The following is a 24883-nucleotide window of genomic DNA, read 5'->3' on the forward strand; positions in this document are numbered from 1 at the left end:
TGACGACAGTTGTACCCTGAGATTCTCGTGCAATGAAGTAAAGAACGTAAAGCAATAGAAAAAGCAAGGGAAGCAAAGCAGCAGCAGCAGGCAGACAGACAGGCAAATAAGCAGCAAGCAGCACCAGCAGCAGCAACGATAGTTTCCAAGTCAAGTGAGTTAGCGAGCCACCGATCGTGATCTCCATCCATCCAACATCCATCCATCCAGCCATTGCCTCCAAGGCAACAAGCACAGAACCAGCTGTTTTAACGTGATAAATCTCCATCGGGTAGGACCGTTGATGAAGGTGCATGGTGTGTCGTTTCTTCTACGTACAAAATAGACTCGTCGTATTCGGTTGTAATTTGCGTTATTCTCGGATGTAATCGTATCGAAGAGTCTGAAAAAAGTAACAGTGTCTTTGAGACCAGATAAAGGAGAGAACGAGAATAATTATTTTCTTTGTTCGAATATAATTTTTTTTGATGCGCATATTGTTGACAAATAGATAAAGTAGAGAACCGTACGTAGAGGAGCACTGAAAAAAGAAAAAGCGTTGCTGTTAGTGGTTCATAACCAATCAAGGGAGTTAAAAAGAAAAGAAAATTTTGAAACGCACGTCGTTATCGCCGTGAGTGTTGTGTGAAATATTGACTTGATATGTCAACAATAGATTCGTAATATAAATTCTGTGTTCGTACGTTGCAAAGAATACATATAAAAAATATAGGAAAGTGAGCGATAGAGACGTAGCGAATTTTTTCAGTGTTAGCATATTATAAATAATATATATATATATTTTTTTCAACTCCGGTCTGTTTAGAGTGAAATAAGCAAATAATAATAACAACAACAAAAATAACTAAGAAGAAAAAGAAAAACAACGACACTAGAGGTGCGCTACAGAGTGAAGAGAAGACAAATAAAAAGAAAAAGAAAGAGGGGAAGGCTTACCTTTAATTGTGTGAATTTTTAAATCGAAATGGCGCAACCTACGAGTAGCGCTTTAAGGGCTCTTGCCCTGGAATACAAAAGCTTACAGGAAGAGCCAGTTGAGGGATTTAGAGTGAAGCTCGTAAACGAGGACAACATGTTCGAGTGGGAAGTGGCGATTTTCGGGCCACCAGACACCCTGTATCAAGGAGGATATTTCAAGGTTAGTTCGTTGGTACAAATAGTCGACAGTTATTTGTCCTCAATGAAAAGTTCCCACCGTGCACACCGGCTGCAAGGTTCTTTTAATTCCGAATTAATCGCAAAATCTGAAAAAGTTTCAACTTCAACGTGATATGTGGTAGGCATACCGTTCATCCGATCGTCATATGTCCTTCTACCCAGAATACCTTGCGCCAGCTTTCTACGCTCTTTAAATAATATCTTGGTCATATTTGTTGTGTTCCTAATATACGCATACCGTCTCGTGCGATTCTGGACCCTTTTACTAGACAGTTGCGTAGCGCAATTTTGATTTTGATAATTCCATTATTACTTTTTTCCATTTCATATCTCCTCTTCCTTCTCCGCGCATAGCGAACTACTAAACAATCGTTCACGCGTTGCTAACGTCACTTTGTACTTCGCAAAACTAGCAATTTTCTTTTTTGCCTTTTTTTCTCCTCCTCTTTGTTCTAAAACATAGAAATTGCGCCTGGTGTACCGAATGGATTCCGATGGAACATGATCATCGTGTTACCTATTTCACAGACGCTTGATTCTTTATTTCTTCCTTAGCGTGGTGCTCCTTCTTTCTACTCGTCCTTAATCGCCGACACTGTTGTTTTAAATGGCTTTGGTATAGTTTTCCTAATATTCAACGATTCTAGAACGAGCTTTGTGTGACGTGCTATAAAGAAGACCTTGAAACCGTTGTTCGCTGACCTTCGTTTCGTAAATATATAAATCATGGTAAAATTCACTAACGCATGCAAAATACGAAATAGCTATAACGTTAACATACCGCGGATTTCTCAATTATTTGCCCTGTTCACATATCGTTTCGCCATTTACATCGACAGATTCGTTCGAATTGTATCCAAGAATCAAATTAAGCACCGCCATGTCACATCGATTTTCTTTTGTTTATACCTATCAACTCTCGAATCATATCGATGACAACTTTGCGATAAATCTAATCGAATTTCGATTAAATTTAAACTCCGTAAATCGATGACCTAAATCTTTGGTAACAAAATCGCATTATTTTATTTGCTTTTTAGCCTTTTAATTCTTTTTACCAATTATGAACACGAATTTTATTCGAAAGGAGACAGGAACCTGATGAGAAGTACACTTGAATAATCCCATTCTATGAGAAAAGAGAAACGGTATATTCATTTAATCTAATTAATGGATTTATCTGAACTTTGAGAATTCAACTAGCCGAGCATGTACGTATAACAAAGCTACACAAGTAACATCGAACCAGCTTTGCAAGCAACGACTTATCCTACTTTACGTAGTATTCATCTACCTATGGATATAGTTATAGACACGAAAGTGGTTTAGAAAGCGTTCTTACAATATGCTCGTCAATCTATTATTATTACCTTACAGTACTTCCTACTTCGTTGTCTCTTCGATGTAACAATAAATCACGATGTACCTTAACAAACTGAGTTGCCGTGGTGTTAATTTGAAAACAAAAAAAATGTCTAATTTCGTCCCCGATCTCTGATCTACGATAAAACTTTGATATCCATTCACGACAAATCAACGATACCTATGTTCGAAATAGACGTTACAGGTGTAAAAGGACGATAATGCACATATTTATATCAGAGTCGAGAGTAGCAAGTGTGGAGCGGAAAAAATGAAAAGGTGTAGAGGATCACCTGTATGTATGTATACTTTGCGGGAAAGTAGGCTGCTCCTGCGGGGGTCCCGAAGGATATTTGGGCCAGGGCCAACTCGCGATCAATAAACGTTGCTCCTACCGCTGCTGATTCTTATTCTGATTCTAAATTTGATTCCGTTTTCAGTTTTCTGTTTGTTTTTTCTTCTTCTCATAATTAAGTAATTGATGCAGTCAATTTCATCCCATTATACAACTCAGGAAAAAGTAAACCAGTAGATGAATAAATTTCCAATCACAATAGAATACTTATTCGTATGCATTTTTTCGATTCATTTCAAGTGCCAGAGAGAAAACTGAAGATCAAGTTCGAGAAACGTTAGACTTGAGACTATGATGTTCAGGTAGATTATACTCTAGTGTATATTATAATATACATGTAGATATAAATGTTACAATGCGCCAGCAGCAGAAGAAGCAGCAGCGTTTGTAATCGATTGGACTAGAATGGTCCTTGGCCTGTTGGCCCGGTGGCCGTTGTCGATTCTTAACATAGCATTTAAGAACACACTAACAATGAGTGTAAAAATCACTATGCATTCGAATACATAGGCGACTATTCGATTCAAGCAAATACATTTGCATGCTATATTTCGCTATGCCAAATTTCGTTCCACTTTTACCTGACAAAATTCGTTTTAATTTTGCACATATACTCTTCAATTGCGAACTAACTTTTTCATCGAGTGCCTAATTCTGTTTTTATAATAAAAAATACGTTCCTTGTTACCTTTATGATGTTGCATTCGCAAAATAATTTGCAAATTCTAACTTCACTTTAACACATAGTTTCTATCGTTGTTCCATTCATTCGTTAAACGTAAATTAATTGTACGTAAGTTTTCTGCGAAATTATGGACCAGTTTCAGATGTTGGGAATGGCGTGTCAGTTGATCCCAATATAGCAACGGAGCTCTTCTTCTCTCCATTTTTCTCTTTTCTCGTTCGTTTGAAGTCCCGCCATATCCAAACATCGAATATACCTGAATAGGCAGATGCGTAGGTGATATTATGATGCATTCCGGCTCCTTAATCTCATGCCCTTGGTCTTACTCACCAAGTCTTGATGCTTGGTCCCAATTTTCAAGAGCTCAAACATAAACCTAATCTATACTCAGAATGATACATATTTGATGATTCTTATTATAAACAGTCGAGAAAAATACATCTTTGAGTATTTCATCGTTGAACTTACCATCGGTCTCTCGTCTCCACCAGCACTAATCTCGTTTCGATCTTCTGTTTCAGGCGCACATGAAGTTCCCATTAGATTATCCATACAGCCCGCCAAGCATTCGATTCATGACAAAGGTCTGGCACCCGAACGTCTATGAGGTAAAGCAAAGAATTAAATTGATTTTCTATATCCGAACAAACAAAACTATCGGAAAAGTAATGAAATAGCCGTGAAATAATAGTTCTTTTCATCTTCGCTAAGCTCATGTATTGTGTAACAAATCCCAATTCTCTTTCCGAACACGTGAATCCTTTAGCACGTGGCTCTGGGCACTCCGAAGTGTTCACCTGGAACAAGGATGAGAACGTCTGGCTCGATTATGGGCACAAAGTTTTGCTCTTTTTTTATTTTTTTATTTTTCTTTTTATCCCGCTTCGATGAATGTGAAATGGAAATTTTCCGTTCACGGTCCCAGAAACGTGACGCACGTCATCCCTCGCCACGTGACTCATTCATCCAATTCGTGAAATGGGATTCTAAGATTTGTCAAGAATCTTTGATAGAATCGTTGATAATGTAAAATTTTGAGAATTAATTTTTAATTTCATTTTCCAGAACGGGGATTTGTGTATATCGATTTTACACCCACCGGTAGATGATCCACAGAGCGGTGAATTGCCATGCGAAAGGTGGAATCCAACGCAAAATGTCAGGTGAGCTATCAAGTTCATTTTATATTATTCGTTGATTTAAAAATTTATTAACCGAGCCCCTTCAAAGTTTCATTTTTTTCTTTTGTGGTTTATCATTCACCAACTACCGTTTGCTGTCGATGCTTGAGAAGTCTGTATCTGATCAGGATAGGTCGAAGTAATTCCTGTTTTGTATCCCTCTATTATTTATATTTCCGTTTCAACATTTCAGGACGATTCTCCTTTCTGTGATCTCCTTGTTAAACGAGCCGAACACGTATAGCCCCGCAAATGTTGACGCCTCGGTGATGTACAGACGTTGGCGCGACTCTAAAGGGAAAGACAAAGAATATGAAAACATCATCAGGTGTGTATACGAAGTCAAAGTCGAGTTTTCAAAATTTCAACCGCCTCGACGTAACGTCGACGTGAAGTTCTTCTTTCACTTACCTCAAAAAATTAGTCTGTATTCTTGACTATATCTACAGGAAGCAGGCGCAGGCAGCTAAGACGGAGGCTGAGAAGGAGGGAATCGTAGTGCCTCTGACCCTTGAAGATTATTGTATCAAAACGCGAGCTCGACCTGCGGAGCAGCAGTTAGATATGACAGATTTCTATGACGACGAGTACGAGCTCGACGATGACGAGGACGATCAGTTAAGCGCTAGCGATTACGAGGATGGGGACGACAGTGGAAATGGAGAGTCGTGATCCATCTCTTGAAAAAAAATTCTAACAAAAAACTAATCAACACCAATCACAAAGGAGAATATTAAGAAAGGCAACAGCAAGATGCTGATACTATTCGCTGATATATTTCGTTCTTTGTGTTATAGGACTTTTTATCATTATTATTGTATTTAATTATCGAATCAATCGATCCTCGCCTCGAGTTCTCGACAGGAATAAGACGATGAGATGGATTATGAGTAACAAATTTCTCTTGTACAAAACTAGAAACAATGATAAATTTAAAAAATAACCAATTCCTCGGAGCACCAGCATTATTTTTACCTCCATTATTTACTGGAACAGAGACTTAACAAACTCTCGATAACGGAATCCACGGTATCACAGATAGCGTAACAGAAGCATTGCATCACTCACCGGATAAATCTATTCGGAAACAGTTATTACTAGACACTCTTAACTCTTCCAAGATACCTTAACGTTTCGTTGCGATGATTTGATGATTTGATTGTTTGAAAGAAGCAAGATTTGAAGAAGGCTGTGTGCAACGTCGTCGTTCCGAGAACTCTCTGATGATTATTTAAAATCATTCGGCTACGAAAAATCTCAATGATAATTATTGGAAATTGCGGCGTTGATTTCTTTTGCTCAGATTAGAAAAAAAAAGAAAAAAAAATCGAATCGAAAACAAACAATAAAAATCAAGAGTCGGAAAGTATTGATCTTTCTTTTTCATGGTGGGTACGTCACCTCACAACTTAGTTTAATTTGAATTTATCAGACGTCAGTCAATCATTAATTAAATTCAATATAATGGTGGGAAATTATTCGTCTACGCGTATTAGAGTCAAATTGAGTTAAGGCGTCTGCATAAACCCGCTATTTTATTTTGTCGCTTACTCGTCAGGATAGAAGAAAAAAATACGAATATCTTAGGATTTCCTTCCTCGTTCCGTATGAATTTGTAATAGATTATAATTATACATTGATGGTCTAATGATATAATATGGGTCTATATTATATTGTATTATATATAATATACATGTATATTATACGTTTGTAGTGACATTAAATTTTAGGTATTATTGCTACTACTACTACTGCTACTGTTACTACTACTACTACTACTACTACTACTACTACTACTACTACTACTAAACCACTACTACCACCAACACCACCACCACTACTATTATTACTATTACAATGTATTGTATATTTCTTGAAACGAGCAGCGAGACATGCGATTTTGAAATAAAAAAAGTTGATGAACACAGAACAAGATTAATCAATAATACCTGTACGTGATGGGCAAAACAAATCAATTACGAATCGACGATCAATGAAAAAAATATTGAAAGAAAAAGTGGATGAAACTCGCACTACTAGACTTTATTATCATATTCGTCGTCGTCAGCATCACTGTTGCCGTCGATATCGTCGTCGTCATTGATTGTAATAATCCAATGATGATCTCATGTATATTTCTAACCCTGCAGAAGTTTCAATCATCCTCTAATTTCTTTGATCTTTTTTTTAATTCCTGCCTGTTCAATTTACATTTGTTTTTGATATAAATTAATTTCTAATCAACTTAGAAGGTTATTAATGAAGATCATTATATTATGAGGTAACATAAAAATGGAAAAAAAATTATAAGATACGATTCATCCCAGTATATTCGATTCTATCTATTATACAAGTTGTGCCGGGTAGTTTTTAAACTTAGATTTATTGTTAATAATAATATAATTTATAATAATTATATATTATAATACAAAACATTAAAAATAGTAAGATATGAAACAAGAAAAACGAACTAAGTAACGTGAACAAATGAAAAAAGTAACAAATTTTCAATAACAACCATGTGTCTATGACAAGACAAAAAACAGAATGATATGAGTTTTCATAAAACTGGTAAAAAACGGTATTTTTATAAGAAAAATAGATACAAGAAATGGAGAAAAAAAAACAAGATCACAATGGTGGAAAAAAACAACAATTTACAGAATTATAGTAGATAGTAATATTCTATTATTTCAGATGTTATCATTGGGAAAACTATGAATAGAATAATTGATTAGGCACTCACAAATAATTAAATTTATTGAATTATTATCGCGATAGAATTTTTTTTATTTATGTGATAACTAAATAAATGAAAGTACACCGTAGAAAAGATTAACGAAAAAATGATAGGATTCGAGTTACGGAATAGAACACAATTAGGACATCGTAATCAAGATATTGAAAGAAAAACAAAGAAGGTTTTGTAATCCTAAATCGTTGAGAAAACGTTATTCATTATTATTGTACTAGTAAGAATTTTGGATAGATGGTAACAATGTTGATAAAAAGAAATAAAGAAAAAGACAAAGGAGATAATGTCGGGCAAATGAGAGCAAATGAAAATAAATAAATGTGATCAAAAGAAATAAATGGAAGCAACGTCGATATGAAGAAACCATCGTTGTTACTTGGAATAATAAAAGAAATAAAAGGAAATAAGTGGTTTTTTTTATAGTTTGCTCTCAAAGATAAATATCTTATCTGTGTATAAATATTGGAGAGAGGTAGTTCTGTCAGTTTCAATGAAAGTAATAATACACGAGTACGTACATACCCACGTTACAAATGTGGATATTCAAGAGAACTATATCAAGAAAAAAGTAGTACGGATGTATGTAATAATTTTCTATTTATTCAATTCAGTAACAAAAGATTCTTCGATGCGTTTGGAACACCGACAAGTAAATGATTTTTAGGCGTACAATTATCAGGCTCGAGTTTACCGATCCTAACTACGTACCCGAATTCCTCAGCTTGCAGCTTTCTGTCTGTATCTATAACAGACATGCATTTGTAACCCTGTTCGGTTTTAGGGTTTTTCGTGTCGTGTGTTTGATCAGCTGAGTGACCGAGAACAAGGTACGTTCTGGTATCGATTTTTTTTCTAAATATCTCACTACGTGGGTATGTTATGTGGTGACAGTCGTGGACGCTGCCGTAACAACAAGGGCAGCAGATAAATATTGCATTTTGTTTCAAACACTGACGGATAACTAAATCAGTCGCTACGCCGCATGCATGTAGAGACACTCCAATGTCAAAATGACCTTTGAAATAGTCTAAATTACATTGATAAAACTTGACGTTCGATAGTTTGAGTTTTTTCACACGTTCCTTTGCCCGGTTCAAACTTTCTTCTTTGTTTTCTAGAAGAATGACTTTGCACTTTGGCAATAAATAGGCGATTAATATTCCAAGGTGGCCTCCACCTGAACAAAAATCTACAATTACATCTGCAGGTTTAGCTATGGCGATTACTGGGCGACATAAATTTTTCAGTTGTTCAAATTTTCGCTTTGCACGATTTTCTGGTAAAGCTCCTCCTACCGGAGTTGCTTCGAGAGGAATTTTATTCCAGTCTAATTCTATTTTGTAACCAAAAGGCTTGGAGTCCAAACAAATATCAACCTTCAGTTCCTCGATCAACTTTAAAGATTTATCAGTGTCCATTTGTCTGGTGTAAATTCGATTACGAGGCTTGTATCTTTTGGGGTCACTGTTATAAAGACTCTGGTGCTCAACGTCCGGAAGAATGTAACCAGTAACTGGACCACTTTCAATTCTCCATTTATTCAAAAATCTGAAACATTTCAGACTCTCTAAAATCGCGTCACTTTCTTTAATTTTAAGGTACCATTTTGTGATTAAGGGTATAACCTGCAACAAGTTCTGACTATGAGTCTCTGGACCAAAGAAAACATGAACACACACGAATATAATTAAGTCTGCAAGGGTCATGTAAGGACCTTCTGCGTAAACATGTTCTAGTAACTTGCTTCTGTCATTGGTCGGTATACCACCAACTGCGAATTTTTTTGACATGGTATACTTGTATAAATTATGGAGTCGTAGAGGCTGTGACATTTGGTACTCAAACCTGGCAATGCTTGCAGGTATTTCAAGACTGCTTGTATCCCCTTTCAGGGACCATAGCAACGGTGATTTCAAACTTGAGATCAAGTCAACCTCACAGAATCTTGTCCAGACGCTTGATTCCGAACACGATAACAGACACGCATCTTTAAAGCCCAGTAGCGACCTGCTGTAGTGTGGAAAATCAATGCTTTTTGTTTTCACTATTTGCCTCAAGGTTGCGCAAAGACCAGCGACGTATGTTATCTCATTTACAACTATGGTGGGAAATTTGCAGCCACTGGTATGATATGGTACATCGTTTAAAGAGTTTAAAATCCTATAGTTGAACCAAGAAAGGTCGACCGCATGTGACAGCTCGTCAGGCTCCTCTTCATCCAAGACTAAATTTATATTCACCTCCGATTCACAGTATTGTATAGTAAACAATGTTATCAGAGTTTCTATTGGAGCCAAACAGAGATTGTCATCATCAATGGACTTTGCCCTGAGGTAGAGGTAATCGGTACTCATCACTGCTTCGTTAATTCAGATTTTAAACGCTTGCTCTCAATTGTTTTGCTACTTTTCTCACTATCCTTTGTCGAAGAATGTTTTCCCTCCAAAATACACTCATACAGGATAAAACTGCCAACGCAAACATGGAGCACTCAAATTTCCAGAAAAGACGTTCTTCTAGCCAGGCAACTCTATCACAACTGTGAAAATGTTGAGGAAAATTGATCATTTTTAAATTTAATCAATCCAAGTTCTTTACACTGAGCTTTCTTACCTCCTGGTTACGGTTTCTCCGTTTTTACATTTGAGAACTTCTTTGTAACTAGTGTGGATACAAACACCTATGCTTTTACTAGCAATTTCAAACGCTGTGCATGGATGACAGGCCGATATCACTTCGTATTGCTCTCGCTGCCAGCAGGTTGAATTGTTCTCCACTGTCTCAATGAACAGCTTTGTATCGCTGCCTTCTGTCCAATGGCTCTCGATTATTAAAACCAATATCGTCAATCTGCCAAAAACGGAATGATCTACAGGAACCCACAAAATGTAATTGACATCCATGATGAGAATCGTGTGTCGTTTTGGAAGTGAAGGTCTGTGGGAATTGACGTGTTTTATCCGTGCCTAGGTCAGACAATGGAGAGATTCAACATTCTCTTGATAGGACAGACATAAGTGTTTAATTAGGACAAGTCACAAGTGAAATTAAGATTTTTTTCTATATCAAGGCGACATTCAAATATCGAACAAACGAACCCTCCTAGGAATGATACGCCAAGTAGCATCCGTTTCTTCGAGCACGACTCAATCATCGCGTTCACATGAGACAAGTTCGAGATTAAACATCAATATCCAAAAAATAGATGGCAATTAACCATTAATTATAGTTGGTTATGTCATGACTCACTCCATACGCCACACTGTCAACGATCCACACGAACTCATTCGATTATATAGATCTCGTTCCTCGCTGCGAGTTTCGACCGTTCGAAGCCGCAAGCGCAGTTGAAAAGCAAAATCAACAATTCACATGAATCCAACGAGCACTACTGTCAGTTCGTGAGCGATAGACGCCACCTGTTACGGCTACTGTCGTTACTGTCGTCGAATCTGATTAAACAATACCGGCATAAAATGAGATAGAACGAGGTCAATTGTATTTCAACTAATTAGTATGTCTCGTTTTTCACATCAGGTTGAAAATCCTATGAAATTTTTCGTACTCCCATGTGCTTCGGTTTCAAAAAATCTGGCAAACTGTTAATGCCAATAGAATTCTATCTTGCTCTTATAGTTCTGATAGAGTGCAACAGATTCCAAACATCAATTTGACATGTATTAACTGCTGTGGGATAACTCCCTTCAATTGACCGAGTGTGGCTGAGTTGGAATTTCTTTTGCTTTCTATTTCCGAGTGGCTAAAAGATGAGAGAAAAGTTATCAATGCTGACATGTGTTGCTGTTTACTCATCATGTAATGTAATCAGTTTGCCACAAACTGCAGAGAAGGGGGAAGACCAAGCAGTTTATCATTCAGTCTCTAAACTGCTATAGTCGATGAAAGAAGTTCCTATAAATCGATCATTTTTCAACAGCTTTTACCTGTACTAAGTCCAATTGAAAGAAGACCAAGATGCCAAACTCCAAATGTGCAGCGTTCTTTACACTTCTTGTATATGCCAGGTCTACATTTCAAAGCTCATCAAATTATCAGGTACGAATCTGGTTTTGTTACTCTAATAATCTTTGCATCCGTTGTACAATAAAGTTTGAATTAACTATGTTTATTTCATCGACAGGCAAAGGCTCGGTATCTTCCTGAAGCCAAGTTTGGCTACAATGAATACTCGGAGTATTCTGACAATGAAGGAACAGAGAAAGAAAAAGGGCCACAGATGCCTCAGTGGTCGCAAAATTTTGGCCAAGGAATTTCCATCGATCCAACTCTTGTCCAAACTGCATCTGCTCCTGTTCTTTACCCAAAAGAATTAGACTCAAGTAGGTGTAATTTTTATCCAATGTACTTACAACATATGGTTCATTATTTCATAATCGTCATGACTCAGGAGTCAAGGAAAAACATCAGGCTTACAAAATTCCATTTGACCTCTGTTTGTTTATATTTACTATCACAAATATTTTTAGGCATCTCAAAGTTGTTATATAACATTATATGTATATCCGATTTCCTAGTGTGAAATATTTCATTACCGACCCGTGCTCGTTTCTAATCTCTATAGATATAATTTGGGACCAGCAATGGCCTGCTGAAATACAGTTTGGACAGTTATCTGCGGTTTCGATAGATCCACAAGGCAATGTTGCAGTTTTTCACAGAGGCAACCGCGTTTGGGGCTTGGTGACGTTTGATGTTCACGAGAAATTCGATCGCGAGGAGGGTCCGATCAGACAAAACACAATCGTACTTATTGACAGCACTGGCAAAAAGATCTTGGAGTGGGGAAGGAGTATGTTCTACCTACCCCACGGTCTTACTATCGATCACTTGGGTAACTACTGGATTACAGACGTCGCCCTGCACCAAGTTTTGAAGTTTGACGCCAAGGATATACCCAAAGACTCTGAGAAGATCAAGGAACAACTCCATTCTGCACTGCCACTTGCTGACGGGCACACATTGAGGGAAGGTGTTAATGGGGAGCACGGAATTAGACCCTCACTTGTGTTAGGTGAGGCCTTTGAGCCTGGCAATGACAACAAGAGATTTTGCAAACCTACCAATGTGGCTGTTGAAAAAAATGGAGACTTTTTTGTTAGCGACGGGTACTGCAACTCAAGGATCATAAAATTCAATGAAAAAGGAGAGCGAATTCTATCTTGGGGGCGAAAATGGGGAATCCAAGGTGAGTATCTAGCTAGCTACTCGCTGGCGTTTTTTCGCAATCCATTATGCGAAAACCTTTTTCAGAGACTCGTTTTCATTACCCTCCGTCCAACGCTTTTTTCGTCCCTCACGCGTTGGCAGTGGCAGAGGATTTGAATCTTGTATTCGTTGCGGACAGGGAGAACGGTAGAGTGACGTGTTTTTACGCTAATAATGGGACGTTTCACCGAGAATACAAACACCCTCTAATTGGGAAGAGGATATTCAGCATCGCTTACAATAGTGGAAAAATTTACCTGGTCAACGGTCCAGAATTCACAGCCCCTGGCGCACACGTCAGAGGATATGTTATAGATGTTACCACCGGTGGAGTTCAGTCGCAATTCGCACCTGGAATGGACATGAAAAATCCACACGACATAGCAGTTTCGACTGACGGAAAATTGATTTACGTTGTCGAATTGAATCCCCATAAAGTGCACAAATTTTTGCAAGGTAATTATACAAATTTTTCCGATCTCACTATTTGTCAACTATTAACACTAGTACTCTGTCTCATCAGATATAACGAATTCTACGCTGCAAAGTGGGAAAAGTGAATCTAATGCTTCGGTACCAATTCTTTCTTCGGCTTCTCCGCATCATGAAACTCTTCCTCTGACAGACGTGAACTCTATTGATTCTGTACGAAAGGGTGTCACAGCAACAACGATTATTTTGTCGCTCGTTATCGCTGCCATCGTGCTTGTTGCACTCTGCGTTGCCGTTGCAGCCATAGTTGCGAGATGCCGAAAAAGAGGTAGAGTCAATCGATACGATGATGCTGAAGTAGAGTTCAGGAAATTAGTACAATAACAATAAACTCTATAAATAGTATTTTCGTCGAGGAGTTAAGTTACCACCAAACCTCGAGATTCTGAAGATTTCACCGTCCGATATCAAGATCCGAGTACGTTGTTCAGATAATTTTTAGCAATTGAGGTGATCAGTAAAAAAAAATTCAGTGTCGATTGTCCGATTGTGGTTAATCTTAGTGTTTTCACACTGTCATCGGAGGAGTCGAAACTCTTCGTTCTTGTTGAATATTTGACTTAGCTTTTTATCTGAATAACGGTTTTACGGCGCAGTATTTGAACGTCGGTTCTAACTTGACAATTTCAAACATTTTTCTTTAAGTATAGCATCGAAATTTTGTATACCGATTTTTTACTGTCTTTTAATTGTGAACATTATTTATTTTTTACCTCTATTTTTATTACTATTATATTTACCTTTTGTGTCTACCTAAGAGAAATATACATGCATTTTTGCCCACTTCCGTTCGTTCTTTTTATTATTTTTTCTTGCATTTATGATTTGCTCCTTCCTCTATTCTCTATTGTACCATTTTGAATCCAAAAATTTGCTTCCTCCCACCAGATCGCTGTTAATTTCTAGCCAAGCAAAGTACTAAGGTATGGAATAAAAGAAGAGAAAAAAAGATCCCATGAGACGAAAAACCAACACAATGCAAGATGTTGAAGGATATTTTTTTTAATTCACAGGGTGTTTGCTGACAGTGAGACGAGCCGGTATGCACTGGGAATCTGATAGAAGGGAAAACTTCAAATTATCAAACTTACTGGAATCTAGAAATAGCAAATTGGGTGCTAGTGGTCGCAAATTTTTTGACAAACGACCAAACACCAGAGATTTTAGTAAACTTAACACTGAACCGGAGACCTCCGATGATGAAAATGACCTTGCCAAGATGATTTAATAATCTGAGATAATAGCTATTAACGTTTTAGAAGAGGGGAATTTCTTACCACCAAAATAAAAGAGATAAGTTTAGAGTTTTTCAACTCTAGCCATGCAAACAACAATTTGATGGACCATAAATTATTTGTACGATAGAGTCTTGGAGATATCGATGCGACAAAACAAAAATTGTTTCAAAGGTTGTTTGGAAATTGCTTTTAATGTTGGTGTGTTGAATAAACTCTGCTTCTCTAAATTCTTAGTGGAGGAAGGGAATTCAAAAAATTCTAGTAAATATGCATGACAACTCCACCTGTTTTTCTGTTTTTGTTTTTATCACATTATAAGGACCATTTTTATGACACCTATTTCACTGTAAAAAGAATTTGGAGAGCAAAAATCGCGATAAGATGTAAGAGCTCAGCATATACATTAAAAATTCCCGGAATTTTATAATTTATTCATTGTCATTTCTGTCAATTATCCGCCTGTCGGCCTATCCATTATCTTAACTTTGTTGTTATTATTATTACTAATATCGTATCCATTATCATCTGGTACAATTACAACGATCCTAAAGATTTCGAGTAAGTCATAAAATATCACTCATTGTTGTACTCAATCTGAACTGAATATCGTAACACCTCCCCATATGCATAAATCTGCGATATTCAATAATCAATATTGTGTAAGTGTGCGTGATTATATACCTATAATCTTAATGTACAAACACTTTAATAATATCAAAAGTGTATATTTTCAATAAAATTTGGTGTTTGTACTAACCACAGTCGATGTACTCATTGATTAAAAACCACCCAAGTTAGTTATTTGCCTGGGACGAATTTTCCGTAGCAGCCGAATAGGCTTAACTCACGCAGAGACATCATCTTTCTCATATGCTTGCAATACGAATTCCGCAATCGGTTGTAGGGAACAGAAAATAGCTCCTTGCTTTTCTCTCGTCCAGAGCATCAGGTGCAATGAACCTGTCCGCTCAGTTATTCTTGCATCAATGTGCAATGATTAAAAGCGGCAAGTCCAAATGAGATGAAAGATTTCACTCTCAGCCAGTCTTGAAGTAAAAAGGAGCAAAGGATATTTTACTTGATGTTTTACCTCGTCTGATGTCTCCCACATTATCACTGACTATCGCAATTGTGGAGCGCAAAGTTCAGAGATCTTTAATCAGAGTTCAAAATTAAGAGATGAAAACAAACAGAAGGAATGAAAAGAACTGTCTTCGAAATAGGTGGGCCATGATATCAGTTCTCACATTACTTTATTATTTAAATTGTTATAATATAATAACCCTATAAATCATATATATTCTTAATATTGAATTATTTTTGTTTTTCAACCACTCTTCGCACACCCACCGCACGCTTCTTTCTTTCATTAACACGCGTCGATTCATTACGTTATTTATTTATTTTTTAACTTTATTAATTTATTAACTTTATTACTCATTTACGATCTATCTCACACACAAGTATTCCCTTTTCTTTTAATATTTACATGACGCGCGATGGGTTGTTGCTTTTTTTTGTTCTCTTTAAGATAGTCATGCAAATAATATCTTGATGACGATTATTCGTTCACTATGATGGTATGATCACGACGATGTCGTCACACATAAAATATCTTGTACAGACAATCGTACGTTAAGTTACTATCATCATAATTCGCTTCATTCCGATAAACTCTTTCACAACTGCAGTAGTAGCTAATCATTTTATCCATTTGATTTCTTAATTATTGGTAAAGTTGGAAATATTATACTTCTATTTTTTCCATATCAAGTCACAATAATAACAATAATAATGATAATAATTAGAACAACGATGCGATGACGATATTAATAATTACAATGATAATGATGATAATAATAATGACGATGATGATAATGACGATATTATTAATAGAACAAATAATAAAAATTATATTGTCAATGATGATGGCAAACGTAATAATGATGATAATAGTAATTATGATTATAACACGAGCAACGTAAATATCAATATTATTCAACAATTAGCCAAACTAATTTAATGCAGTGTAATATGCATGCATATATAGGTATATTAAAAAAAATTCTTCTCCGTTTCTCTTTTCTTTGTTTTATCTTTTTCTTTCATCATTATTATCAACAAATCAAAGCAAGTACTTTACTGCAGCACTGTGATTGTGGTCAAAATTAAATTCGAACTCAATTAATGATCGATTCACTTGCCGGTGTTATGTTTTATACAACATTTTGAAGACACACAAGTAAATATCTATATTTATGCCACATTCACATACAATTCTATGTATGTATTAAAATGACATTTTTACCGTGCGAAATCATAACGTTGTTATGATTTCAACAAACTAGTTGAAATCGACCAGATTTTTATTTGCAGTATAATAAACTCTTGTTGTCACATATTTTTGTATGTAAGAGTTTATCTCTGTATGAATTCATCATCATTGTTTCTAACATTAATCATTCCACTTCAATATCTAATTTATCCTTCCGATCAATCATTCTGACTTCTCTTTCCATACTCATAGCAATTCTCAAGTGGTAACATTGAACGATACTCTTTCCTGATATTCATTCTCGCATGAGCACAAGCAAATCTGTTTTATCGTTGTCATTGTCATTACCATTATTATTAGCATTACCATTATTATTATCATTAATTTTTATTATAAGTAATCAATGTTATCGCTGTAAATATCCTAATAACGCTAAAACTTTCTTTTACGCAATGTAGTATGTATATTTATAGCATCTTCTTAATTTACATTTAATTATTTTTCAGTTGTTACTGTTATTCTCAATGTTTTTTTTCTTCGTTCATACATTAACACGACGTGCTGAATGAGAAAAAAAAAAGAAGTAAAACAATGAGAATACCTCATTATTACTTATTGATAGTTTCTGGTGTGTATTCATGTTCTGATAAAAATTTGTTCGTCATTTTTGAAATAATGAATACTACAAAAATATTTTTTGGGCAGTGGATGTCCATTTTGTCGTAATCGAGTAATTTCAAAGTCAAGATGCTCGTCGTGTTTACAAATGAAATTGTGTAAATCAACAAGTCCAACGATCAAGATTCATCTTGTCGGATATAGATATATATATCTATATGTATATCTATAATATATATATAAATATATATTATATCAAGGGATTAAATCAACATCCCTAGTATATCCACACACAATATATTCACTCTATTTATTACATTATACTTTGTCTCCGATCGCATTTACTTAATTCTTTATTAGGAAGTAGCTGAGATTTTAAATCCTAATACTTTACAAAGGAGAGGGCAGCCGTTCAAATAAAATGCTTGTATCCGCTGCAACTAAACTCATTTCGACCCATTGGAAAAGTACACTTCCCAAAAACCGTCTGAATCTTAAAAAATTTTGCACCGACAAACAAAAAAAAGCTAATATATTTAATCCTGATCCAAGCTTACCTATCCACCCTCATTTGACATTGTTCAATCACATTGAGAACCTCGAATCTTCCAAACTCCCTTATCATGCATAGGAAAACATTTTCTTACTTGTGTAAAAATCACTACTCGTACTTGAGAAAAGTATTTGACTTTTGATCCCGCTGTCCTGGATGATTTTGCCAAGCGCCTTGCGATGCGTTGGGATTATTTGGTCCAGGACCGCCACCTCCTGTTGCAGGGTTTCCAGTATTTCCATCACCTGCTCCACTACCTGCTCCTCCGCCACCTCCTCCACCCTGGTTCATCCAGCTTAAAAAACCGGAATTACCAGAATTTCCCAAAGTATTATTACCTGAAGGTGGCTGTCCTGGTGGTCCTGGCTGGTTAGAATAGCCCTGATCATTTCCCTGGTTTTGTAAATTTCCTATCAGACCCCAGGAGGCCTGATTCAATGCAGCAGCTACCAATGCGGGATTCATCGGAAGAGCGGAAAGATTCAAGCCATTCACTGTCAGGGGATTTGACATCCCACCGCCACCTCCGCCACCACCTCCATTGTTCTGACCGGTTATGCCCAATGCCTGTAAGTTAGGCATATCCAAATTCCCTCGGTTGCCAGGGTTACTCCATCCATTAGGTCCCATATTATTGCCAGAGTGGCCCATGTAACGATTCCCTTGATAATTTCCTTGCATATTCCCATCGATTGGACCAGCCTGCATTCCTCCACCACCTCCTCCGCTACCACCACCTCCGCCGCCACCACCACCGCCTCCGCCTCCTCCTCTGTTTCTCATATTTGAATTCATTTGGTTATTAAAATTTCTATTATTGCTTTCAGACTTTGGTGCTGCGTTTGAAACGTGGACCGATACACCCTTTATGATATGATCCTCGCCACATAGAGATTGCGCTACCTCTGGATCGAGGAATGTAACAAATGAAAATGCACGGAAGGGCTTCGGTATAAATACGTCTGTAACTTCGCCAAATTTGGAGAAATATTCACGCAGGTCATCCGCTGTTAAATCCTCCGTGCAACGGCCCACGAATACCTTGCATGGTACTTGTTGGATCATTCCCTCCTATGTGCACAAAATAAAAACGTCAGTGCATCTTTTAACGTGCCATTGAATTATTGTTAACTCTAAACATTCTAAAAATAGGCGGTCCTACCTGTGCACTTGTATATTTACCGAAGAACTAATCGACTAGAATTTCAGTGCATCATAAAGAAAGATGAAAGTGATGCTAGTTTAACAAAATGTCAGAAAATCTGCGAGCTGAGAGAGAAAGAGGGAGAGAGAGAGAGAGCAGGAGAGAGGGAGATTGCAATACATAGGAACCCTTTAACGGTCCCTATATGGTGATACATAATCACCAGCGCCTTAATTAGTCTTAAATTACATGTAATTTGCTCTCAAAATTCTTCATCAGTTCCATCTCTGCTGTACCTTGGTAGTTCAGCGATGCAATGATCCCTGGAAGGTCGATGTTTGTAGTAACGGTCATAGTAGTTTTCCTTTGCACTATTTTGATACCGTGTCTCTGATTTTCCTGCTTCTGAGAGTGCCTTGTGGCGCCCAGATTCTTTTCTGTCATCCGCCAAAGGTCTGTGCTTCTGTCGAGCTTGAATATGATGACGATATTGATTGTGATTGTGAAATCTGGGTTCTCCTCTTCCCTCATTGATTGATGAGGAAGAAGAGGACGACGTCCTTGAGTCAATAATCGAACCGACATTGTAATGATGATTATTTGTATATCTACTTTCCGTCCCACCGTATACGTAAGACGTCACCGACCGCTCATAACCATCCGAATTATTATGATTGCTATTATACCTCCCCCGCTCGGTATTATTTTCAATACCAACCCCATGATAATAATCGCCATATCGCTGGTAGTCTTGGTGATCCTGTTGGCGATAAGGAGCCTGAACTTGTGGTGCTGACGATGTACTTCCATTTATCCCTGCACCTCTCGATTCATAATGCGATGTATTGTACATATTTTCCAAACTTGTAGTCGTCACATTTATTCCGTATGCAGAATATGGTTTCTCATACACACCCTCGTAGACCTCGTAGCCATCGCATCCATTTCCAGAACCGTACTGCTTGTATTTATCCTCGTCGCAAGGGTAGTTTGGTGGATATGAAGGGTAGTGCGTCGGACGATAATCATAACTTGAATCATATCTAACATTTGTACAAGAGGCTATGGAATTTGATGATAAAGTGGGCAATGGGAGGGGAAGTGCCATAGGCAGATGAACGGGAAGAGGTATGGACATGGCCATAGGCATTGCCATTGGGAGAGGAGTATTAGAATTGTAGTCATTTCCGGTCACTTCTAAGTTGCTGTTCCTCGATGATGAAGACATCAGTCCCTTTGTTGTCGCATGCGAGCTCACAAAAGTTGACGAATGTGACTTAGGGTTGTTATGGAAACGACGGTTTGTTGGCGTGTGGACAGGTATCGGATGATAGCACTCGGCGTGGCTGTTATTGCTCATGTCATACTGACGAGCCATCATTATACCGTCAATATTCTGTAACCAGACACACCGGCGCTCGACAATATCTTAAAACGGAAACTGTTTTTACTTTTCTTAGTTTTGTTTTTGTAACTTACATAACTCAAGTAAATTCAACTCTATTTGGTATTTTTTTTCCAGCAACAATCAACATCCATATTTCTGTTTCATTCGCATGCTTGCATACTCAACACGCAGACTCTCACTTTGCATTACACGTCACTGATAACCTGTTGACTATTGCAATACTTAAGAACATAGGTATATTATAGGTACATGTAAAATGGCATTATTTTCATACAGCACTCCTGTACACACATATTGTAACTTTATCACCCACTCATTCTACATATAGTTGAATATAAAAAACCACACTATACAAATATTAATACAAACAAACGCAGCTATGGACCCCATGGCACATTTAGCTTGGTATCGATGCTATGCATCGCTCTAATATCGATTACCGATTCAAACCATTAGATGATGCATACACATTAGGGAAAACCAGTAAACGAAGATTACGAAGTATAATCAGATGTGTGGGAAGAATTAAACTTGTAAAGTAATAGAAACGTTTTGGCTGTCTTATTGTATGCCGCAATTTGCGCATAATATATCGTCAGAATTGAAAGTTGAATATGATCTACAGTAGCTACAGTTTGTTGCCGAACTGATCGATGATAACAATGGTCATTTAACTTCATTGTTTCACCAGTCATTTGAATCACTGTCTTCTATGTTTGGATTTTTGTGCTCACTTTTTTCACGCTCTCAGACTTTCTCATTTTAAACTCACACGCAGATTCTCAGCCACTCGTACAATTGAATCTCAAACTGTACGGACTACAATTATACGATGTACACATATGAAAATAAAAAAGTTGGATACCAGGCTTGACAAAGGTTGAAAATTGTCTCAATGAAGTGTGCACTTACACTGTGTATATGTACATACGAATTACTACAGATCTAATCTCAAGATGTATTGATTATTTTACCTTGCTATTTGGGACCTTGACGTCGCACCATCTTCCATCAATCATATGCCGTTGAGCGAGGCACCTCAGCTGCGATTCATAGCTACCAAATCTAATGAAGCCAAACCCCTTGCTCTGCCCAGATTTTGCGTCCTTTTTCACCTGTCGGATCAAATAAAATCAATGAGTAAGACATAATATTATGCCATTTTCGATAGGTGGCTATTTATAAGTATAGAAAATTTGAATGTATGATAGGTGGCTGCAGAGAACGAACCAAAGACAGCTGGTCATTATGGCAGTAGAGGTGTTACAGGCACATCCAGAAACACAGTCATTTTACACGCGTTCATATAATTTTTATAATGCCAGGTATACATGTAAATTAGAAAATCCTCATACACTACCATCGGAAATCGTTCTTGACATACGGAATAAGTTTCAGCGAAATTGGGAAACAAAAATCTTCATGTTCCTCCCTTTTTTTTCAAATCAAATAGGGGCTTGCACCGCGACGAGTTGATTTTAATATTTAGTTTATATTGATGCATACAATTGATCGCAGCAATCCATTTCTCACCAAAAATTTTCAGCAATTTAAACACAAAGTCAAGGTTACAATAACGGCAAAGGACAGTAAAAGATAAATCTCATACGAGGTGTCTTACTGTTAATTCAAAGAAAGGACAATTAAAATGGAAAATAAATTTTTGGAGAAATTGAATTTCAGCAATAGACAGTGAAAAATTTCTTCAAAGACATATGTTGTATCAGATAAGGATATAGTAGAGATACCCTGAAAAATCAGTGACCACTTCACAGACATTGAAAATCGCAACACCATCTCTGTTCACAAATGCATCATTTGACATTTTCCCTAATCACAGCCATACACAGTTAAAAATATTGTTTCCTTCTTAAAAAGCCTCTTCAGATAGCTTATCAAACTCCTTATCTTCAACCCAACAATCCAAAATCATCATCCTCACCATCCTCACCATCCTCACCATCCTCTCCTATCTTTCGCTCTCCTTTTTTTTCCTTTCTCTCGCTATTGTTTCATGTTTCTTTCCTTTCGGTTTTTCCATTCATTTTTCTCTGTGTCATCAATATTCTCATTCTCCTCTCATCGTTGACCTTGAACGTCCACATTTAGGTACATCGGAGTCTCCATTCTTCATCTCATCTTTACGCTTTCAATCACGTCGTCTGGCTTTACATTCGTGTACACAGGACACCCGATCGAGCACACGCCAACAATAGACAGACATAACCCCGAAGACACATGCTAAAGCCAATAGGTAAAGATTCTTGTGCACTCTGCAGACCCACTCCCATCATATCGTTCGCTCGTTATCTTGTTTTGCGATTCCATTTTATCTTTTTTTTTTTTTTGATCTTCTGTTTGTTTACCGATTCATGACATCCAAGTAGTAATCTTCTCCCCAAATGTCAAACGTGTTGTATGTGGAACATATTGAGTTGTTGGTAATCCAAAGTTCCATCGATCCATCGGAGGTTGTGCTTTAGACTTAGGTTGAAACCATTTTCCTATCATCTCAGACCCTTCTTCTATATAATCAAGAACTGGTTGCAACGACGACGAGGCAGGTTCTGACCAAGCGGTTTACCATTTTGCGAAAACACTAAAATATCTAAGGATGTGAAAATACACAGGACATTACGGCAGAGGAACTCGTAAGATATATGAATTATTGTTAGTTCTTTTTTTTCACTGGTATGCAAATTAAGTTGGTACCAGTTTAGAAAATCACCTAGCATTTGAATGAAAAAAACAAATCAGCTTGTTCAAATTTTCCGACGGTAGTGTATATTGGGTAATTTGTAAATTTTTTAACTTGTTTCTTCCCTACTAACGATAATTACAATGATAATAATAATAACAATAACAACAACAACAACAACAACAACAATAATAATAATAAAAATAATAATGAATAGCAGGAGTAGTAACATTAAAAATAACTACAAGAATATTGATAATAATAATCGTTACAATGATGATGTTATTTAGTGACAATGATAATAACAGCAACAATAACAACATTAATAACACAAAATTAGGGATGACTGGAAAAATAGTGGTATAGCTAAAAGAACTGATATTAAAAATATCAACTGTCGGATTAAATTAATGGTGTAAGATAACTTGGAAGATATTGAATGACTTATAGGCCTGATGACCCAGTTATTATTTACCTGAATAAATTTGAAATTAAGAATGTACAAGATTATGGACTAAATACAGAGACAATACATACTGTATGAAGATTATTGTTTGAACAAAAGAGGCAGATGAAATTATTTGGATATTGGTTACGGGTAAAAACTTCAAGTGAAAGCCTTTATCTAATTCAGCAATAATCAGGTCGATATTGAAATGCCAAACTGCCAGGATTGTCAATAAACAAAAGGTTATTCGTGCTACGCAATCAATCTTCTAGGAAACTGTACATGAATGAACGAATGAGGATATATCCCGTGGAAATTAAGAACCTGATACTGATGTAGAACTGATTATAAGAATGGTTGATTGAAAACTCACTTGAGCCATTAGAACTTCGCCAAAAGTTTCAAAATATTCCCGAAGATTTTGTTCAGTCGTTTTCCATGGGAGACCAAGAACTATAAGATCGGTACAACGAAGCTTCGTTTCCATGCGTTTTGTCTTCGCCGTTGAATTTTCCAAGTTGTCATCTGACTTGCGCTTATTCTCTGAATTTCAAAAGAAAAAATTATCAATATTTAGTTTGCCTATGGGAAGAAATATTGAAATTATGAAATAAAGGATTTAAGAAGGATCAACGCAGATAGTTGATATTTCCGAATTTGATTTGTGGTGATATACTTCTCGGGGCTTTGTAAGAGGGGAGGATTGAAAAGATACGTAGGTGCGTACCTTTTGGAAATACGCAAAAATAAACAGCTTTGCCCCATCCATTTTCAGGCGGGTGTAAACGACCTTCGGACAACCTAACGCCACGCATAGCCCTGGATTCTGGATTTCGGTATTTTAGGCCACAAGTTCCTGGGAACTGAGCTGATAATGTTGTGAGTAATAAGGTGCTGTCGTCCTCGGTGGGCAATTCTATCGGTTCCTCGCCCTCATCTTCAGCGACTTGAATGTAGGACGACATTTTCTCGGATCCGATGGTGATAAATGCGGGAGATTTTTTTAAGCGGCTAGGTATTTTCAATATTTTCCTTCTTTTTCAACCTGCAGCGAAAAATAACACCAGGGATAGAAAAATAGCACAACAAACACACACACGTACACACACGACAGATGCACCCCCGGGCTACACGATTAGCTCCCGATTATCATTATTACACTATTCCTGCTTTCCTTGATTATGGAACTGCTCCTTTGAGACGAGCAGAGTCGATACCGGAAGCAGCCATTTTGTCATGTCGCGCATTCTCTTTAGGCATTGGAACTCTATTCGATAGAGTAGTCAC

General features: G+C 37.0%; 6 protein-coding genes across 12 annotated transcripts; 2 read left to right on the top strand and 4 right to left on the bottom strand.

Annotated features, from left to right (window-relative positions):
• The first annotated feature begins 19 nt into the window (after nt 1-19).
• LOC105684718 (ubiquitin-conjugating enzyme E2 R2) lies at nt 20-5453 on the top strand. The gene is made up of 6 exons (XM_048659228.1): nt 20-154; nt 806-1138; nt 4082-4168; nt 4626-4723; nt 4935-5069; nt 5191-5453. The coding sequence occupies exons 2-6, from the start codon at nt 965-967 to the stop codon at nt 5411-5413; spliced, it is 717 nt and encodes a 238-aa protein (XP_048515185.1). The 5' UTR covers nt 20-154; nt 806-964; the 3' UTR covers nt 5414-5453.
• On the bottom strand, nt 3426-4164 carry LOC125501958. 2 transcript variants are annotated; one of them, XR_007279700.1, is made up of 3 exons: nt 4029-4164; nt 3891-3936; nt 3426-3816 (listed from the first exon to the last, which is right to left on the bottom strand). XR_007279700.1 is itself a non-coding variant. In XM_048659234.1 (3 exons), exons 1-3 carry the CDS (start codon nt 4110-4112, stop codon nt 3607-3609), a joined length of 345 nt encoding a protein of 114 aa, XP_048515191.1. In that variant the 5' UTR covers nt 4113-4155; the 3' UTR covers nt 3426-3606. The 2 variants fall into 2 exon arrangements, 1 of the variants encoding a protein (XP_048515191.1); XM_048659234.1 differs by having other exon boundaries at nt 3891-3941; nt 4029-4155.
• A 2623-nt stretch (nt 5454-8076) lies between the features above and the next one.
• On the bottom strand, nt 8077-9850 carry LOC105684717 (glutathione S-transferase C-terminal domain-containing protein homolog). The gene has a single exon (XM_012398319.3). It carries the CDS (start codon nt 9848-9850, stop codon nt 8099-8101), a length of 1752 nt encoding a protein of 583 aa, XP_012253742.2. The 3' UTR covers nt 8077-8098.
• Nucleotides 9851-9872: 22 nt separating this feature from the next.
• LOC105684719 (protein JTB) lies at nt 9873-10862 on the bottom strand. 3 transcript variants are annotated; one of them, XM_048659233.1, is made up of 3 exons: nt 10746-10862; nt 10110-10346; nt 9873-10035 (listed from the first exon to the last, which is right to left on the bottom strand). In XM_048659233.1, the coding sequence occupies exons 1-3, from the start codon at nt 10781-10783 to the stop codon at nt 9873-9875; spliced, it is 438 nt and encodes a 145-aa protein (XP_048515190.1). In that variant the 5' UTR covers nt 10784-10862. The 3 variants fall into 3 exon arrangements, with proteins under 3 accessions (XP_048515190.1, XP_012253745.2, XP_048515189.1); XM_012398322.3 differs by having other exon boundaries at nt 10595-10795; XM_048659232.1 differs by lacking the exon at nt 10746-10862 and adding an exon at nt 10595-10732 and having other exon boundaries at nt 10110-10462.
• LOC105684716 (peptidyl-alpha-hydroxyglycine alpha-amidating lyase 1) lies at nt 10859-15213 on the top strand. 3 transcript variants are annotated; one of them, XM_012398316.3, is made up of 7 exons: nt 10859-10987; nt 11434-11552; nt 11638-11836; nt 12079-12702; nt 12768-13178; nt 13246-13482; nt 14228-15213. In XM_012398316.3, the coding sequence occupies exons 2-7, from the start codon at nt 11472-11474 to the stop codon at nt 14440-14442; spliced, it is 1767 nt and encodes a 588-aa protein (XP_012253739.2). In that variant the 5' UTR covers nt 10859-10987; nt 11434-11471; the 3' UTR covers nt 14443-15213. The 3 variants fall into 3 exon arrangements, with proteins under 3 accessions (XP_012253739.2, XP_012253738.2, XP_012253737.2); XM_012398315.3 differs by having other exon boundaries at nt 10883-11010; XM_012398314.3 differs by having other exon boundaries at nt 10919-11552.
• Nucleotides 15214-15688: 475 nt separating this feature from the next.
• Nucleotides 15689-24851, bottom strand: LOC105684734 (TAR DNA-binding protein 43-like). 2 transcript variants are annotated; one of them, XM_012398350.3, is made up of 5 exons: nt 24324-24851; nt 23970-24139; nt 21425-21565; nt 19339-20438; nt 18826-18969 (listed from the first exon to the last, which is right to left on the bottom strand). In XM_012398350.3, exons 1-5 carry the CDS (start codon nt 24559-24561, stop codon nt 18960-18962), a joined length of 1659 nt encoding a protein of 552 aa, XP_012253773.2. In that variant the 5' UTR covers nt 24562-24851; the 3' UTR covers nt 18826-18959. The 2 variants fall into 2 exon arrangements, with proteins under 2 accessions (XP_020707296.1, XP_012253773.2); XM_020851637.2 differs by lacking the exon at nt 19339-20438 and having other exon boundaries at nt 15689-18969; nt 24324-24833.
• Nucleotides 24852-24883: the final 32 nt, after the last annotated feature.

The sequence above is a fragment of the Athalia rosae genome, chromosome 7, assembly GCF_917208135.1.
Source record: "Athalia rosae chromosome 7, iyAthRosa1.1, whole genome shotgun sequence".
NCBI classification, from domain to species: Eukaryota; Metazoa; Arthropoda; class Insecta; order Hymenoptera; family Athaliidae; genus Athalia; species Athalia rosae.

Bases quoted from the DNA above. Each gene is read 5' to 3' on its own strand.
- LOC105684718 (XM_048659228.1), top strand. From the start codon at position 965: ATGGCGCAACCTACGAGTAGCGCTTTAAGGGCTCTTGCCCTGGAATAC. The intron at 4,169-4,625 runs GTAAAGCAAAGA...TTCATTTTCCAG, and splicing joins GGCACCCGAACGTCTATGAG to AACGGGGATTTGTGTATATC. The intron at 5,070-5,190 runs GTGTGTATACGA...CTATATCTACAG, and splicing joins GAATATGAAAACATCATCAG to GAAGCAGGCGCAGGCAGCTA.
- LOC125501958 (XM_048659234.1), bottom strand. From the start codon at position 4,112: ATGGATAATCTAATGGGAACTTCATGTGCGCCTGAAACAGAAGATCGA. The intron at 3,942-4,028 runs GTAAGTTCAACG...TTCTGAGTATAG, and splicing joins GTGGAGACGAGAGACCGATG to ATTAGGTTTATGTTTGAGCT. The intron at 3,817-3,890 runs GTGAGTAAGACC...CTGCCTATTCAG, and splicing joins GGACCAAGCATCAAGACTTG to GTATATTCGATGTTTGGATA.
- LOC105684717 (XM_012398319.3), bottom strand. From the start codon at position 9,850: ATGAGTACCGATTACCTCTACCTCAGGGCAAAGTCCATTGATGATGAC.
- LOC105684719 (XM_012398322.3), bottom strand. From the start codon at position 10,650: ATGATTGAGTCGTGCTCGAAGAAACGGATGCTACTTGGCGTATCATTC. The intron at 10,347-10,594 runs GTTCGTTTGTTC...CGTTTTTGGCAG, and splicing joins GGCGTATCATTCCTAGGAGG to ATTGACGATATTGGTTTTAA. The intron at 10,036-10,109 runs GTAAGAAAGCTC...ACATTTTCACAG, and splicing joins GGAGAAACCGTAACCAGGAG to TTGTGATAGAGTTGCCTGGC.
- LOC105684716 (XM_012398316.3), top strand. From the start codon at position 11,472: ATGCCAAACTCCAAATGTGCAGCGTTCTTTACACTTCTTGTATATGCC. The intron at 11,553-11,637 runs GTACGAATCTGG...TTTCATCGACAG, and splicing joins AAAGCTCATCAAATTATCAG to GCAAAGGCTCGGTATCTTCC. The intron at 12,703-12,767 runs GTGAGTATCTAG...AACCTTTTTCAG, and splicing joins GCGAAAATGGGGAATCCAAG to AGACTCGTTTTCATTACCCT.
- LOC105684734 (XM_012398350.3), bottom strand. From the start codon at position 24,561: ATGTCGTCCTACATTCAAGTCGCTGAAGATGAGGGCGAGGAACCGATA. The intron at 24,140-24,323 runs GTACGCACCTAC...TTTGAAATTCAG, and splicing joins TTTTTGCGTATTTCCAAAAG to AGAATAAGCGCAAGTCAGAT. The intron at 21,566-23,969 runs GTGAGTTTTCAA...TTGATCCGACAG, and splicing joins GCGAAGTTCTAATGGCTCAA to GTGAAAAAGGACGCAAAATC.